The sequence below is a fragment of the Drosophila mojavensis genome, unplaced genomic scaffold (genome assembly GCF_018153725.1).
Source record: "Drosophila mojavensis isolate 15081-1352.22 unplaced genomic scaffold, ASM1815372v1 contig_136, whole genome shotgun sequence".
In the NCBI taxonomy this organism is placed as follows: domain Eukaryota; kingdom Metazoa; phylum Arthropoda; class Insecta; order Diptera; family Drosophilidae; genus Drosophila; species Drosophila mojavensis.
The window spans coordinates 25,652,519-25,669,739 of record NW_025318667.1 but is presented as its reverse complement, the minus strand read 5'-3'; the positions used below and the strand labels follow the sequence as shown (position 1 = coordinate 25,669,739).

At 41.8% G+C, this 17,221-nt stretch overlaps 5 protein-coding genes across 5 annotated transcripts; 3 read left to right on the top strand and 2 right to left on the bottom strand.

The window, feature by feature from the left end:
- The first annotated feature begins 258 nt into the window (after positions 1 to 258).
- On the top strand, positions 259 to 3,449 carry LOC6584724 (males-absent on the first protein). Its single transcript, XM_002010331.4, has one exon. The coding sequence runs from the start codon at positions 364 to 366 to the stop codon at positions 3,133 to 3,135; it is 2,772 nt and encodes a 923-aa protein (XP_002010367.2). The 5' UTR covers positions 259 to 363; the 3' UTR covers positions 3,136 to 3,449.
- Positions 3,450 to 4,396: 947 nt separating this feature from the next.
- Positions 4,397 to 6,851, top strand: LOC6584723 (hsc70-interacting protein 1). The gene is made up of 3 exons (XM_002010330.4): positions 4,397 to 4,736; positions 4,833 to 4,963; positions 5,073 to 6,851. The coding sequence occupies exons 1-3, from the start codon at positions 4,567 to 4,569 to the stop codon at positions 6,005 to 6,007; spliced, it is 1,236 nt and encodes a 411-aa protein (XP_002010366.1). The 5' UTR covers positions 4,397 to 4,566; the 3' UTR covers positions 6,008 to 6,851.
- A 1,594-nt stretch (positions 6,852 to 8,445) lies between these two features.
- LOC6584722 lies at positions 8,446 to 12,329 on the top strand. The gene is made up of 4 exons (XM_002010329.4): positions 8,446 to 8,586; positions 11,266 to 11,434; positions 11,498 to 11,680; positions 11,771 to 12,329. The coding sequence occupies exons 2-4, from the start codon at positions 11,318 to 11,320 to the stop codon at positions 11,948 to 11,950; spliced, it is 480 nt and encodes a 159-aa protein (XP_002010365.1). The 5' UTR covers positions 8,446 to 8,586; positions 11,266 to 11,317; the 3' UTR covers positions 11,951 to 12,329.
- Positions 12,330 to 12,779: 450 nt separating this feature from the next.
- Positions 12,780 to 13,747, bottom strand: LOC6584721. Its single transcript, XM_002010328.4, has 3 exons — positions 13,637 to 13,747; positions 13,289 to 13,576; positions 12,780 to 13,223 (listed from the first exon to the last, which is right to left on the bottom strand). Exons 1-3 carry the CDS (start codon positions 13,745 to 13,747, stop codon positions 13,017 to 13,019), a joined length of 606 nt encoding a protein of 201 aa, XP_002010364.2. The 3' UTR covers positions 12,780 to 13,016.
- A 92-nt stretch (positions 13,748 to 13,839) lies between these two features.
- Positions 13,840 to 16,549, bottom strand: LOC6584720 (mitoguardin). The gene is made up of 3 exons (XM_002010327.4): positions 16,029 to 16,549; positions 14,747 to 15,955; positions 13,840 to 14,443 (listed from the first exon to the last, which is right to left on the bottom strand). The coding sequence occupies exons 1-3, from the start codon at positions 16,092 to 16,094 to the stop codon at positions 14,135 to 14,137; spliced, it is 1,584 nt and encodes a 527-aa protein (XP_002010363.1). The 5' UTR covers positions 16,095 to 16,549; the 3' UTR covers positions 13,840 to 14,134.
- Positions 16,550 to 17,221: the final 672 nt, after the last annotated feature.

The window sequence follows — 17,221 nt, the reverse complement described above, 5'->3', positions numbered from 1 at the left end:
GCATGGGCTTGCGTGGAAATTTGCGCCAAAAGATGTTTAAGGTTGTTCAACACTATTTTTGTTTTTGGCATGGGGAATGCATGCCACTTTCAGTTTGCTATATTTTAATAATTTATAAACTGCCAATTAATATATATTTTTATATTTGATGTCTAAACATATTATAATTATATTGAAATATTCGAAATTATAGCTAACAATGTATAATGTTATCGATATCTTGCAGTATGTATCGATGCAGTGGTACAGTTCCATCGCTATAACTTTTTGTTGTTAGTGTTGTTTTTGCGTAGCAAAACAAATAGGACAATTTTTCATTTGAGCTGCTGGATTTATACGCGGTAAAAACTATAAACACATAAAATGTCCGACGAGGACTTTAAGAGACCAATATATAGAGGGGAAGTGGCCGAAGGGGAGAGAACTTATGCAATGGTCGACAGACGACCGTCCACGCCGGTAGAAGATGCGGAAGCCGAACTTAAAGAAAATCTAAACATCAGTGGCTCCACGGATCCTTCAGACCCAGATGACAGCGAGGCCTACCGATCGCATGATACAAGTAGCACACCAGAGCCCGACAGTACAGCAGAGCCACCAGATCTGGACACATCTATAACATCTCAAACGTCCCTAGACGAGGAGCACATTGAACAGCCAGTCATGGGCGAACAGCAGAGCTTAAGAGAGGAGAGCAGCAGCTCAAGTAGCTCTAGCAGCAGCAGTCCGAGTGATTCAAACACATCACCATCGGAGGGTAGCGATGATACCACTGAGGACGAGCCCTCACCCACCACAGTGGTCGATGTCAGCGATTTAACCGGCAACGACGACTTCAGCAATTGTGGTACAACTGAGAATGCGGAAAACGTTGCAGAAACTGTTCCGGCACCAGTTGATGCACCAGTTGACTCAGGAATTGAGCCAATTTCACCAGTGTCAGAGGAAACTGAGGTCGAGACGCAAGCAGAAGTCCAAACTCTAGCTCAAGTGCAAGAAATTCCAACGGAAGAGGCCATGGTGATTGAGACTCCACCGGAACCAGAACCAGGACCTGAACCGGAACCTGAACTGCCGCCGGAACAGCATCAACAACAGGAGCCAGAGGTCGTAGAGGAGCAAAATATGGAAATGGAAACTGAAGGACCAGCTTCACCGACTTCACCAGCATCACCAACTTCCCCAGCATCACCAACTGAAATGCCCGAAACACCGGCGTCGCCCACTGACGATTGTGATGAGGGTATTGATCTGCTCCCGCCCTATAAGCGCGCGCACTACGGAGTCGATCAGCCGATCCGATGCCAACAGTCACAGGAGCATCATGTCGACCTGAGTATGCCCATTCCACAACAGCAACTTCACATGCAGCAGATGCGCTTGGCGCCGCGGGATCCTCGTCAGAAGCCGTTTTTACTACAAGCTCAATTTGAAGCCATCTCGAGCAGCAGCGACGAGGCGAACAGTGTAGGCGACGAAGAGGAGGAAGATGAGGAAGACGACGAGTCTGATGATAATTCAGAGGAAGGTGACACTGAGTCCAATGACTCGGATGTGATGATAATAGAACAGGACACGGACACCACATCTGGAGAGACGGCTACCGCAACAGAGGCAACCGATGCAGATGCCGATGCTGATGGTGATGGTGATGAGGATGATGATGACGAGGAGGATAATGACGATGACGATGAGGATGGCGGCGAGCGTGATGGCAATGGTGGTGGAGACCAATTATTGCTGAACAAAATCGACATAGCCGACAATCCAGAGAAGATCTACTACATACGCCGCGCAGATGGCACCGTCCACGCTGGCCAAGTGCTGCAGTCGCGCGTCACTGACAACTGCGTCAGCCCGAACGAGTATTACGTGCACTATGTGGGCCTGAACCGTCGACTCGACGAGTGGGTGGGCCGCCATCGCATCTCCGACAATCCTGATGATTTGGGCGGCATCACGGTCACGCCCGTCCAGCCCGAGCCACTGAACTGCGATCAGCCGAGCACCAGCGCCAACGCCATTGCAATGGCCAACGCAACGAACCAGCAGGGCGCAGGCGTGGTGCGACCCAAGCGACAAGGCCACAAGGACTACTATCTGTCGGCATGTGAGAACAACCGATACGACTACAGTGACCGCAAGATGACGCGCTATCAGAAGCGACGCTACGACGAGATCAACCATGTCCAGAAGAGCCACGCTGAGTTAACCGCCTCGCAGGCGGCGCTAGAGAAGGAGCACGAGTTCATCACCAAGATCAAGTATATCGACAAGCTCCAGTTCGGCAACTACGAGATCGACACCTGGTACTTCAGTCCCTATCCGGGTGAATATGGAAAGGCGCGGGTGCTGTACGTCTGCGAGTATTGCCTGAAGTATATGCGGCTGGAGAAGAGCTACCGATACCACTTGTACACGTGCCAGGTGCGCAGGCCACCGGGCAAGGAAATCTATCGCAAGAACACCATCTCCATATTCGAGGTGAACGGCAAGGAGCAGCCGCTCTACTGCCAGCTGCTCTGTTTGATGGCTAAGCTGTTCCTCGACCATAAAGTACTGTACTTCGACATGGACCCATTCTACTTCTATGTGCTTTGCGAGACTGATAAGCGGGGCTGTCACATTGTGGGCTACTTTTCCAAGGAGAAGAAGTCGATGGACAACAATAATGTGGCCTGCATCTTGGTGCTGCCACCGCACCAGCGCAAGGGCTATGGCAAACTGCTGATTGCCTTCAGCTACGAGCTGTCCCGCAAGGAGGGCGTCATTGGCAGCCCAGAGAAGCCGCTGTCGGATCTGGGCAGGCTCAGCTATCGCAGCTATTGGGCCTACACGCTGCTCGAACTGATGAAGGGCCGCTGCTCAGCGGAGCAGACGACCATCAAAGAGCTAAGCGAGGCGAGCGGCATTACGCATGACGACATCATCTATACTCTGCAATCCATGAAGATGATCAAATACTGGAAGGGGCAGAACGTGATCTGTGTGACCGCCAAAACAATCAACGATCATCTGCAGCTGCCGCAGTTTAAGCGCCCAAAGCTTACCATCGACTTGAATTGCCTCAACTGGAAACCGCATCCGCAGCCACCACCGTTTGGAGAATCCTGGCGTAACGTCCGGCTCCAATGAGATTCGGACAATTAATGTTCTATCTATAATTTACAAAGACAATTTTTTTTTCAGCCTCAGCTAAATATCGAGTAAGAGAACCCGATACGATTATGATAAAAATACCAATTTAGACAATTTAATTTTTAGGGATTTTTTTTTTTTTTTTTAAGCTAATTTTCATCACTAATTGTTTTTGAAAAGTGAGAAAAATAACTTCAAATAGAGTGCATATTGAAACAATACAGATGTAATTCTGCTTTTGATCGGAAGGCATGCTTATATCATTAATATATATAATTAAAGAGCCAAGAAATAAACTAGTGTTTTCAATATATTTTTGTTGTCAAAGTTTCTAGCTAAAAGGCGTATACATTTTATATGCCATCGTACTTGGTTAATTGGGTGTACAAAAACAGATTTACAAATTGGTGAGAAAATCATCTGAATTCAATAAATGCAATATTTTATTATTATTATTATTTTGTAATCAGTTTTGCATACAACTTTTATATGTCTTCATGAATCAAATTTATTTAAAAAATCAGAAAGCATACAAAAATGGTAATAAAATAATAACAGTTTCAACAAAAACAAATTTATTTTCGTAATATTTAAACTTTTTGCTCTCAACATAAATAATGATTGAGGAGAGGTTTTTGGGTGGTGTCTTGAGCCGACGTTGCAAAGTTCGAGCTGAAATTTGTTTAGCAAACTATTGCTGCACTTCAGATGCAATTTCTATAGCATTTTTGAAGCGATCTTCGTTCTAAAAATAACTCTCTGTGCATTTTTCCCTGCTTTATTGTTCCTTCCTTCTCAATTTGTCCGTCTAACGATCTTTTTTCAAAAAGCGTCGAAGTGAGCTTTCATGGAAATTAGTTTTAACCGCTATTTTACAATTCAATACATTTTGTTCATCCAATGCAATCATTTTGGGTTTTTCAGTGAGGGTCTTCTGAAAATAATCGCGGAGCTTCATAAATAGAAAAGGTAAAAGTTGCAATAACCATAAAGGGCCTTCATTTGCCGCTGGGCTTACATATATATCAACATTTGAATTTTCTAGAAGGCCTTCACTGTCGAGGTGAACACAATCACAATAAAGGAGCGATTGTGGACATATATCGATATATTTGATGCGTATATCGTTCAAGGCGATATTCGCTGATACTTGGAAAATTAAATACTTGGGCTATCAGTAACATCGATATATCTTTTCACAAGAAAAAATATAGGTCTCGATTCTCAAGTCAATGTATTCACATATATATATACTCGATATCTAGTAGTTGTTTGTCAAAAGTCTATCTCTAGAACTCGGTCACTCTGACAACCGGAGAAAAATTTTGTTTCAGCATTTTGTGTGAGACGCATTTTACATACGTATAAATATATATATCTGTAATTGTGTAGGAAGAATTTACGAGAAAATTAACGAAATTTCAAAAAATGGCTGCGCCAATGCAACATGAAGATTTGCTTAAGCTGAAAGGCTTTATTGATTTTGTCAATGCAAATCCTACTGTATTGAATATGCCTCAATTGCAATTTGTAAAAGATTTTGTGGAAAAGTTCGGCGGTAAGGTGCCTGAGGGCGATTTCAAGATGCCGGACGCTGGGTAAGTGTGTGTTTATGTGTGTGTGTGTGCGTGCGCGTAATAGCTGGGTAATCCAAATCCTTGCAAGTTTTTCTTAAATATTCTCTGCTTGTTTAGCAAATGCCCTTTCGGTGGCGATGCCGGTTCCAAGGCGAAGCCGGCTTTTACGGCTGCGGACGATTCAGACAAAAGTGATGAAGACGCAAGCGTTTCGGAGCCAGAGTCCGATGTCGAATTGGATATGGAAGGTAAGACTACTAAACGCCAGGGACATACAACATACTGAAAATGAAGAATACAAAATCACGTGTCCCAATTGGTGAATTTCCCAACCTCAATTTGCATTTCTGTCTGCAGGTGTCATTGAAGCCGACAACGAACCAGCTCAGCCAATGGGTGATTCAGAAAAAGTGCCCACTGAGGAGGAAATCGATCAGGCCAGCGAATTGCGTGGTCAGGCCGCTGCTGCTTACAGCCAACAGAAATTCGACGAGGCCATCAATCACTATACCAAGGCCATTGAGCTGAATCCGGGCAATGCCTTATTCTATGCCAAGCGCGGTCAGGCCTTCTTGAAGCTAAAAAAGCCGAATGCATGCATTCGTGACTGCGACAAGGCTTTGGAATTGAACTGTGACTCGGCAGCTGCCTACAAGTTCCGCGGACGCGCCAATCGCCTGCTCGGCAAGTTTGAGGAGGCCGCCAAGGATTTGCGTCAGGCTTGCAAGCTGGACTTTGATGAAGAGGCCGACGAATGGTTGCGTGAGGTGACACCAAATGCCAAGAAGATCGAGCAGCACCGCATCAAGCAAGAGCGCAAGCAGGCTGAGCGCAAAATTAAAGAGCGTCAGCGTGCTCAAAACAGGGCTCGCAAGGAGCAGGCCAAGCAAAGCAGTGCTGGAGCCGGCTTTCCGGGAGCCGGTGGCTTCCCAGGTGCTGGTGGCTTCCCAGGTGCTGGCGCTTTCCCAGGTGGCGGTGGCGGCGGCATGCCAGCCGGCTTTGATATGGGCGACTTGATGTCAAAAATGAAGGATCCAGAAGTGGCAGCTGCCATGCAAGACATACTGGCCAATCCGGCTAATATTTCCAAATACATGTCAAATCCGAAAATCTTCAACTTAATGAAGAACTTTTTCCCGGGCGGCTTCCCTGGTGGCGGCGCCGGTTTCCCAGCTGGCGATGCTGATGCTGACAATTCCACCTTCAATGACTCGGAGGCCAAGCGCGCCAACAACAGTGAACCAAAGGCCAAAAAGGAATCACCTGACTTCGTGGATGATGGGCTCGATTAAACATTACTAAGCTGGCAATAACGCAGCAGCAATAAACAAAATTACCAAAAAGCAAGCGAATTGAAAAAGAAAACAAACAACACACAGAGACACACACGCATACTTATGAGTTAGAGCGAGATAACAACACGCGATGATAGGGAGCGATAGGAAGAAGTCTAGAATATTGAATCATTACCTTAATAATTAATACAGTTTAGACACTTAAGCGTTGCTGCTGCATCAGAAAAAAAAAACAAGAGCAAGAGAAAATGTTTCCTTATAACTTTAACATAAATTTATCGATGATATCTAGTTGAACTAAAGCTCGATAAGAGAAAAAACAACACAAGCTAAATAAATGAACACATTTAAAATTACAGAAACAACATCTACACATACGCAAAGACACACACACACACACAAACACATACATACATATACACATAATCGAAGCATACACATTAAAAAATTAGCCTTAATTCTAATCCAATGCTGAAGATGATAAAACGAAATACAGTTAGATATATACATATACATATATATATATATACTTATATGTATTTATATATACACAAACAGCTGAAATACGAAAATTATAAATTGTACTGATCGCAGGATTTGAATTCTATATATTGTTATAAACAAATGCATTTAACGGTCATCACACACATTCACACACCCCCACGGGCGTTTTTATTAAGGCCAAATTCCAATCGATATTAAGATGCGCCTTCGCATTGTTCTTGGCCAATATATTGTCAAACGTCATTAAATCATTCATTGAGCCACACACACATTTACATATACACCACCCAAGTCAAAATCATTGATGAAAATAAATTAATGAGAATTGGAACTGCAATCGACTCGTGTTTTCTCAATTTAATAAGCCTTATAATGGAGCATACATGTACCATATATATTGCCTGCCTGCCGCAAAATCGCAATTTAATGTATTCATAAATGGAAGGTGAAATATTAACGCAACTGTTGAATCATTAATTGAGTAATAATTTAGAGGGAATGCCATTACTACAATATTCTGCACTGCAATTGGAAAATATATTATTATATTGTATACGCATATATATAAATATATACATAACATACATACATACATTATTTATATGTTGATATTAATTTATAAAAAAACATGAAGCTATTGTAACAACCTTGACGCCCCAAAGTATGCAATAAACAAAAGACTTGCTAGATATGTATATATATTTGGAACATGAATACAATAAGTTCGATGATGATGATAATGCTGTGCTTGTTGTTGGTATTATTCACATTTAGGAAACGCCTCGCAGCACGATTTGCATAATAATTAAATATGAGCCGAAGGCAATATGAGTGACTGTATTATGATAGCTGTGTACTTGATAACGATGAGTCGCATTGATAATTGCAAATATGAAAGTTTTTTCAAGTACCCCGTATGAATGAGATATGAAAGGTTAATAAACTCCCTGTTATGGCAGAACTTTTACCTGAAACAAGGTGAGTTTTGAAAAATAACAGAACGTTATTTTAAAATTTTTAAGATTGCTTCATTTTAGAATATTCATTCGAAACCCGTATATTGAAATTTTTGCTTATCATATAATTAATAATAGAATTCTATTCATATATTTGTATGATCAAGATCATGTAAATAATGAAAGATTTTTAGATTCAGCAAGTTTACGTGGAACAACCTAGTCCAGCATTTTCTGTTTAAATTTATTCGCGTTTTCCTTGAGACAGTCGCAGCCAGTAGCAACAGCGCAGTTAACCCAAACAGTATCCACAAACACACACACACACACGGTCGCAAATGCATATTATTTTTTATTGCATTACTCATAGTCACCCCATTCTCCTAGAGCGCGCGCACTCTCACTCTCTTTTTCAGTCCTCTCTCTCTCTCTCTCTCTCACTCTAACAAGTGACTCACAGGAACTGATAGCCTCGCAGTGCAATAGCAGCAGTCGCCGCTCTCGCCGCGCTTACTCATTAGATAAATTGTAATACGAAGAGCAATTAACCGTTACAATGGCCAATTCTGCTGTTGTGCCCAAACAAAATGCACTAACAATAACAATAACAATACCCATAAAAGCGCGCGACATTGATGTGAAGTTATTTTTTGTTTGTTGCTTATCGTAGATTCATGACGTCATGGTCGTCATCGTTTCGCTGACTGGTTCTTGAGTGAATGAGTCGCGCTACCACTCAACAACAACAGCAACAACAATAAAACCACCAACAACAACAGCAACTTGTTGTGCTTTGTAGTAGATTTGTTTGCTTATTCGCTTCTTGTTTTTGTACATTAGCACTGCGGGCGTGTACGTTGACGCCGCTGCCGCTGCCCTCGGAGCAGCCAAGCTGTCATCCGGCCAGCCGGCCAGACGGCGAGCCAGCCAGCTGGCAGAGGCAAAAGGCGTAAACGAAATTGAAAATACTTTTGCAGTTTCAGTTTCGTTTTTAACGTACGCGCGCCAAGACGCAAAAGCAACAGCTCGAAAACCAAACGCATTGCCCAATACGAATTCTAAATACAAAACACAAGTGTGACCAGCGCCTGCGAATTCAATTCGTGTATCCAAAAAGTAAGCGATCGTATCGAAAATTTATGCGTAAACTAGGCAGGCAGACACGCTCACATACATATGTATATGCATACACTCATGTGTGCAAGTGTGCGTGTGAGTGCATGTTAAGAATTTAAAATTTACACGTTTGACTAGCTCCAATTTTGCGTGCGCGTGGATGAAACGTAGACATTTTTTTAAAAAACCATAACAAATTGGCAAGCGATCAAGTTCAGGGCGTGGCATATTATCATTCACATACAGAAACGACACCGAATTCCCAAGGAACGTGCCCACTGAGTGGGTCAATAATAATGAGCTCCATTAGCGATGATCTCATTGCGGGACACTCGCAGAACGCAGCCGACGCCGCAAGCAGGCAAGCGGCAAAAATGCAACAACTTAATAACTGATTGCTTCAATTACCGTTATCAGTTTTTGCTCTTGCTTTTGGTGCGCTGCCAATCAGAACTCTGATTAGGTCCCTTTGCTGTTTCTGCTGCTGTTGTTTGTTTGCGGTTCTTTCATCAACGAAATACAAATTTATATGCGCAAGATATTAGTCAACTTGTTTTAAGATTTTGGCTTTTGTTTGATAGTATTCAAAGCACATTTCTGATATATAAACATGGTTCGAGCATGATATCATTTTCAGAAAAAAAAAAAAAAAAAAAAAATTAAAACCGGCGCCTGTTGCTACCTTTGGATACTTTTTTTTTTATTGTTGACGACATTTGAAAAAAAAATACGTGAAAAAACAAGAAGCACATGTATGTATGTATACATGTACATACATACATTTTTAAAATGCAGACCCTCGAGAGCGTAACGGAAATCCGCTCACTAATCAGCATAAAATGTGGTTTGGTTTGTTTTGAATGCCTGTTTCTTCAGCTTCTTCATTTGATTGGTGTTTTTGTTGTAGTTTTGAAGAGGGCAGGGTTCGAATTCGAAACTTGAATCTCGTATTATTTGTTTTGTAATTTGTTACGTCATCGCATTCGACCAGGGTAAATGCTGTAGAGGATGGCGTCATTGTTTTTGTTTTTTGTTTTTTGTGCTGGGAGCGTCTGACTAATGTCATAAAGACCTTGATGCCACAGACGAGGCATTCCATACATACATAAGCAATGAGCAATGAAAAGTGTAATTAGATAGATTAGTGGAAATGGTAAATAAAACTTGTTCAGACAGATGCTCGATCTGCAATCTGAGGATCTACTAATGTACATACATACATACATGTGTATCTCAGTATGTAATTGTTATACTGAGATTCATATGTACATACATATGTATATGTGCATATAGACATGCCGATCTTTAAGCAATCGCCCATTGCTTCCACTCGCTCAACACTTGCCATTTGGGCACACACACATACACACACACGCATTTACGCGCGCCCCCATTTCAAAAAGTTTATAGACAAAAATCATGCACACACACATATATATATATGTGTGAACCTATGAATATATGTATGTATGTGTATACAGTATGTATGTATGTGTGTATATTTTAACAAAATTTTCAATTTTCCATCGAAATATTTAGCTGAAGCACAAAAGGCAGCAGCAGCAGCAGCCATAAATCCCATGACGTCACTCTACGGCTATAAAAGACGAACACTGATACATAAAGAGCGAGAGAGGGAGTGTGGGTGTGTGTTTGTGTGTGTGTGTGAGAGAGAGAGAGAGGCATATACTATGTATGTAGGCATGACAGTAAATAGATTTTCATGTTTCTCCTGCGCTTTTCTCAATAACATTTGGCGCGCTCAGCGAGGCCGAAAATTCGAAAATGTTTAATTTTAGAATTAAATAATAACAAATTATTTTGGCCAAAAATACTACAGTGCGATTGGGCATGGCCAGGGGGCGTACCTAGGGCAGCAGCAGCAACAGCAACAGCAGATCTGTAACAACTGTAAAAACATTGGAATTCAACCAACAAACAACATAAACAATTATTTACTTATGTAAATATGGCATTGTATACAAACGGACAATATTCGAAATCAAAACTTAGTCGGGTTTTCAATATTTTCAATTAGCAACTTCCAAAAAATACGAAGAGATCAAAATTTACATTTTATATGTAGACATGAATATTTGTATAGATTAATGGGTCCTATAAGCTTCTCTACATAAACACATATGTATATATCTATATATATATTTATTTAAAAATACTGAGGGGACGTAAATATCTATAATAAATAAATAAAATACAAGTTCTCAATATAAAGTTGTTATAGGATTTTTAAATAAATAGTTAGTATTCTTGAAGAAATCGTAGTTTTTTTTTCGAATATTAATACAATTTTTTATCTGCATGGGAGTAATTTTCATTTTCAATATATTTATGCATACATATTTTTGCATATTTATAGTTAGCTTTAAATCAGGAACTATTATAGCTTCACTAAAGTTTTCCTCCCGTATTTCTTATTAAAAATATTATAACAAAAAAAAAAAAAAACTAAAGATTTCGAACTGCGATGTAAATTCTTTTATGAATTTCTATAAAGCTTCAATTTAGAATATTTAAATAAATACTATGAATGTACCTAATTTTGTGCAATGAATGAATAATCCATATTTATTAATTATACTATGAAAGCAATTCGTGTCTACTTGTTTAAATAGTTCGATTGAAAGCTGCTAATTGGACAATTGGTTTCCTTTCTTTCAGACCCAAGAAACACCCACCTTAACCAGCCACCGCCTAAGTAACCACCGCCAAGATGTCTCACTCCGTGACCATAACACGCACTACCACCAGCACCACCAACACCTCCTACATTGTGCTAAACACTGGCTACATTAAGACCTTTCCGGGTATTTTGAAGCTCTTCCAGCTGGTAATTAAATTGTTGCATAATTGTTGGTCCACCCTAATAACTCAATTTCTGTGTGGTGCATAGCTCATTGGCGTTGCTGTGGTCACCCTGATGGCGATGCACTACAGTGATAGTGTCTACTATCGCCAACAGCAATATCTGTTCCACTACTTGATGGCCACCACATTTATGATAGGGACATTTTGTTTATTCCTAGCGTGTCTCACATCGCTAAGCACGGGCGGACTCATCGCCAAGACAATCTACGTGAGTGAACAAAATATTACGATAGTTCTAATTTGAGCTGCGATTGCAAATGTAATTTAATCAACCTCAATTGGGCTATTCCATTTATAGGAGCTGATCTATCACTCTGTTGCCGCCATACTGTTGCTCGTCTCGTCCGCCTGCTTGCTAATTAAGCTGCGTGATAACAGGCACGATGCCTATATGGCGGCCGGTGTTCTGGGCCTGGTCAACACGGTGCTCTACTTCATAAGCGCATTCCTGGCACATCGCTCGTATCGCGGCATTTAAGCGGAAAACTCAATCGCTGGCATTTTGCGAGATCTAACATAAACAGTTCATCAGAAACAGAAACAGAATTAGAATCAGAATCAGAAATGAATATAGCTATGCTATAGTCAATTACAGCACAAGCCATACAAAGGAGTCTCTCTGTTCTACTGTATAATTGTAAAAATTTTAATTTGTGGCGCTATTGAGCAATTAATCATATTACCTGCATACAAACATCTATATATACATACTATATATATTAATTTTATATCGTTTTCCTTTTTATTGTTTTAATTATTGTTTTTACTTTATTTGTGCTGTATCTTATCTCAGTGTCTGTCTTTTATACCAAACAGCATATATTGTATTCGAATAAACGTGTCTTTATGTTTTTATACAAAATGTGTTTACTTCATAAATCAAACTGATCTACCCGATATTAAAGTCCTGCTGAAGTAAGCAAAGTAACTAAATATCGAGTATCGAGTTTAAATCGACTCTTGCTTGTAAATCGAACCAGAAAGTGTCAAATTATATATATGTATTATTTGAATACTAATATACTATTAATATTTGAAGGGAAATAAAATGTTCATATATCAATAGTTTAATGCCGCAAAAAAATATATAATAATATTTAATTAAATTTTCTATATGAACCAAAGTTTGGTTCACGGGTAACAATTTTAAAGTTGTTTGGAACAGAGAAATTTGTGTAGTGCAGCCCTGGCTTTCAAACTTTAACGTCTTTCGTGATCAGAACAAGGTTCAAACTAATGAACACAATAAAAAATTTCTTTTCGAATAACTCAATGATATTAACTAATTTCAATAAAATTGGAATACATTCGTTCAAATATGTTTTATTCTGCTTCTTGTTGAAGAAAAATTTAAAAAAGGTATGAGCTATTATAAAAATCAGCTATGCTTTAAGAATTGAATATGTATACGTATATGTATGTATATATGTATGTGTATACTATTATAATATTATAAACATGGTTTGAAGAGTAATAATATTTCATAATTCAGCCTAATCCCAATTGAATTATTTTCAAATTCTTCAAATTTTTAGCTTTGAGCTTCAGAAGGCGTGCCTGTCCAATTGGAAATAATATTGACAGGAATGGATCATGAAAAAGACGACAGCAACACATATATTGATGGCTATGAAGTACATGAGTCCGACTATAAACTCATTGCACGAGAGCTCCAAAAAGGGCATGCGCTCGTGGAGTATGACCGAGTCTATGAAGAGCACCACCGAGAGGACGCCGCCGACTAGCATCATCTGTGGATCAGGTGGAGGGGGTGACAGGTGCAGGTGTGTAAGGTGTGTCGGCAATAGGCGCTTACCGCATTGGAGGTTATGAAATTAATGTTAAAGTGGCTCAGGTATTGGGCGCGTATTAGTAGCATCACGACGAACGTATAGAAAATGGTCAGCACCAGCGTCCACTTCATGTAGAAGAGCTCCAGCCAGGTGAGATGCGCACCGCCCACACTGTCTACGATGAACGTGCGCTGGCATCGATTGCTGCCACCGCCGATCGGTGGCGCCAGCTTGTAATCGGTGTGCATCGCCACATCCTGGTTAACGTACACGATCTTGTTGAGCATGTGCAGGGCACCAAAGCAGCAGATCTGCAGCAACAATGAAACAATGAGATCACGGAACAGGAATGGCAAAACAGGCCCACTCACGAAAGCGCAGAACGCTACAAAGCCGGTGCTAAAGCCCAGACCTCTGCACATCTTGCGACGACGAGCTGACAGTAGCGACTGGCCAACACAAGGAGGACACGCAATCCACATGTTGTCGCCACTGCTGGTGCAGTTGCAATCGGAGATGCCTCATGTGGGAGAAGAGCAGCTGGTTTGCATGGCTGGCAGTGAACAGTAAACAGTTTTATTTTACAAATGTTTTTTGGCGACTTTAATGCAGTTCTTAATTATAAATGTGCATGTGCTTTGTATGTGTGTTAGTGTGTGTGTATACATGTGTGGAGCTTTAAAATTAGTCAACGTATGAGTGTGCTTATGGCATGAAATTGTGTGAAATTGCCATCAAAATATAAACAAAAACTTTGGCCATATACCCAAACTAAATAAACAATATTATCATCATCATTATTATCATCATCATCATCATCATCTTCTTCATCGTCCTCTTCTGCTTTGTCAATCTCTGTCTATGTCTCTCTATTGACTAAACTTAACGCCAATGTTGTTGACGCGCGTCTGCATATGCTTCAGCACATCCTCCGAGAATTCCTCAATGGTAGTGAAGCGACTCTTCTGGAAGCTGTAAATGTCCGCCAAGAAGGCCAGCAGCTGCTCCCGAAAATAATGGCAAATATCACGTAGATTCTCGTTGGGCCCGAAAAAGCCCCAGGCCATCAGAGGTGATATCTGTTCGGATATCACATAGAAGTGGGCCATAAATCCATTTTGAAATTTAAGCATACGCTTCTTTGCCTTTAGCACCGACCAGACAGCCGTTGTCAGCGCCTGGAATAGAGAGAGAGAGAGGAAACAGAGTTTAAATAGCATTCAGCAAGTCAGCAGAGACACGGAAAGAGAGAGAGAGTGGGAGAAAATGAAGAGAAAGACTCGGAACTGGCTAGCCTCGCTTTGCTCTCTTGACAAATTGATACTTAATTAAACTGCTTATCGATTAGTTACTCCATTTCTGTTTCAGTGTTGAAAACGGTATTCGTTAACCGCTACTGTTAACCGAGTCTGTTAGCACGTTAACAAATCTAGCTTTAAGTGACATTTCATTTCATAATTTGTTCGCTCTGTTTGTCGTACCGTTTCTTTGAAGCCATTGGACAGCCAACGATTCTGAACAACGGCCGTAACGCTAGCTGGCGGCGCATCCAAGTCCCGGAACGAGTCCAGTATGATGAAGTCAAGGCAAATGTCGTAAAATGTCATCGCCTTCACATTGCGCTGCTCGAGCTCCATTTGGATGCACGGCCAGTTGCTGGGCTCCTGCAGATAGTTAACCATGTCCTCGTAGCCCACTAGGAACTCTTTGGTGTCCTTGTCACCCAGACATAACAGATCGGTCAGTATCTGTCGGCCCGCATCGCAAATCCATTGCCCGACGGCCGCATCTTTGAATAGATACTGAAAGGCAAGTCGCACGCAGTGCAGCTTGGCCAAATATTCGGTGTCGCTGCTGCAGTGCATCAGCTCGGTCCGCATCGTCCGACAGGGCACTGTGTACTCTTCGTGATGCTTCAGCGCAGTCTGAAACAGCGGATACTCTTCGTACGCCATCTCAATAAAGCCATCGAATTCGCGCAGATCGGCCACTTGGTCCAGGGCTGAGGCGAAGCTTTCTGCGGAATCGAAGTTGGGATCGGAGCCAACGCGACTCAATACGCTGCCCGACTTTCGCGAATGCCGATCGTCGTCCGCGTCTCCGGTGGCAGCCAATCCGTCCTCCTCAGCCTCGTCTATGGAATGTTCCTCGCGGAAGAGCACCGAGCGCTGATCAAGGAAGAGAAGTTCGCTTTGCTCCTGCAGCGTATACGCCATTTCCAGCAGGTTCTGAATCTCACGACAAAACTCCGAGTCTTCGGCTGTTGTCAGCGAGGCTGGTACTCCACCGGGCGAATAGTGCGCGGCCAGTGCATCTTCCCAAAAGTTGATCACTGTATCCAGTGCCTCCATGCCCATCACACCCAGCTGTTGGGCCGTCAGCTGCGGCACTACTCCAGCGCCAACGGCGCCTGCCAATTGCTGATTCTGTGCCATGGCACCAATAGAGCCCGACGCCATTGACAGGCGATCCGAGTACGCCACCGTCGAGCCAACGGGACTGCCCGATCGCGCCGATGCCTTCGAGCCGGCTACGGACGTCAGATCGTTGGGACTCCGCATGCTATTCCGTGTGCGTCGTCCGGTATACTTGCGCGGCCTACGGATGGGACGCGGCGGCTTTCGCCGTCGCAGGAACCGTGATAGGACACTCATCAGGGCTACGCCGGCTGTCAACGAGAAGAGCACAACCTGCAATAGAAATAGGAGGCGATCGCATTAGGTGACTGCTAGCCCGGCTGACTTGATTGAAAACTGTACACACTTTTGTCGTTGTGGATACCCGAAAGGGTAGGATGCTCCATCCTGGCGTGGCCAGGGGACGACTCATGCCTCACTTAACTGTGGAATACTTTGTACTTGGGATTCTGATTGGGATTGTGCGTGATTTTAGGTTAAACTGGCCGGTCCCAATTACGCGCGCAACTTTCAAGTCGCGTGCACATGGGCCGTTGTTTTTGCTTTCGCCAGCGTTGAATCGCGTGTTGTTTGCCCGAGTTGTTGTTGCTGTTGCCTGATGTTGTTGTTCTTGTCGCTGACCTTTTGGAGCACGTTACACCAGTAGAAGTATTATCGTTAGTTCTTCACTGATCATTTAACATACACACAAGTGCGTAAAGTTGTTTTGATATCAACTAAGTTTATGTGTTAATCAAATAGCAGTCGAGTGAAACTTTCACTTTCTTCTCCAAAACAACAATTGCATCACAATCAAAGGTTTGGCCTACAAATATGAATAGCGGCGTACTACCTGCAGTTGTTGCCAGTAAACCGAGCCGATAGTTGGCTATCGATATACCGATATAGGTTGTTAACAGCTTATTGGCAGGGCTGTTCTTTAATTCACGCAAAAGCTTAATTTCACACTCTTCCACCCGTTACTTGTTGATTTCGATCCGCACAAACAAATACACTTCTTATAAATCTATGGGAGTGCGAATGTGCTAATATTATGATTGATCATTTTGTAATATTTAAAACTTCTGCACTATTATGAAACTAATAAATAACTTATTAATTATGCACAACCAACCCATTAGCTGACCCACATAATGACAACATATACATTGTGACTAAATATCTTGGAATTTATTAAAATTACTTGTTTTTTATTTTACCAATTTATCCTTGGCTATAAGAAATAATCGATACCCTTAAGATGTTAGCTGCGAAAGTAACATTGCTTACATATGCTGCTTGCTATGCAACTCGGCGCGCACTTTAAATATGAATACTTGAGCAGTGCATAAATTGAATTTGAACTGTAAGATAAAGCTGTGATATACCTGAGGAGCTGAAGTTGGCCAGATTACTAGGAGTATAGATTGTAAAGTATAAATAAAGTAAAGGTTACTGAAAATATGGTTAGTCTGTATGCTATCACTTTTGAGAATAAACAGCGGATGTGGATAAAGACACTGCCTCTGCTGCTGCGGCTGCTGCGGCTGCTGTTGCGGC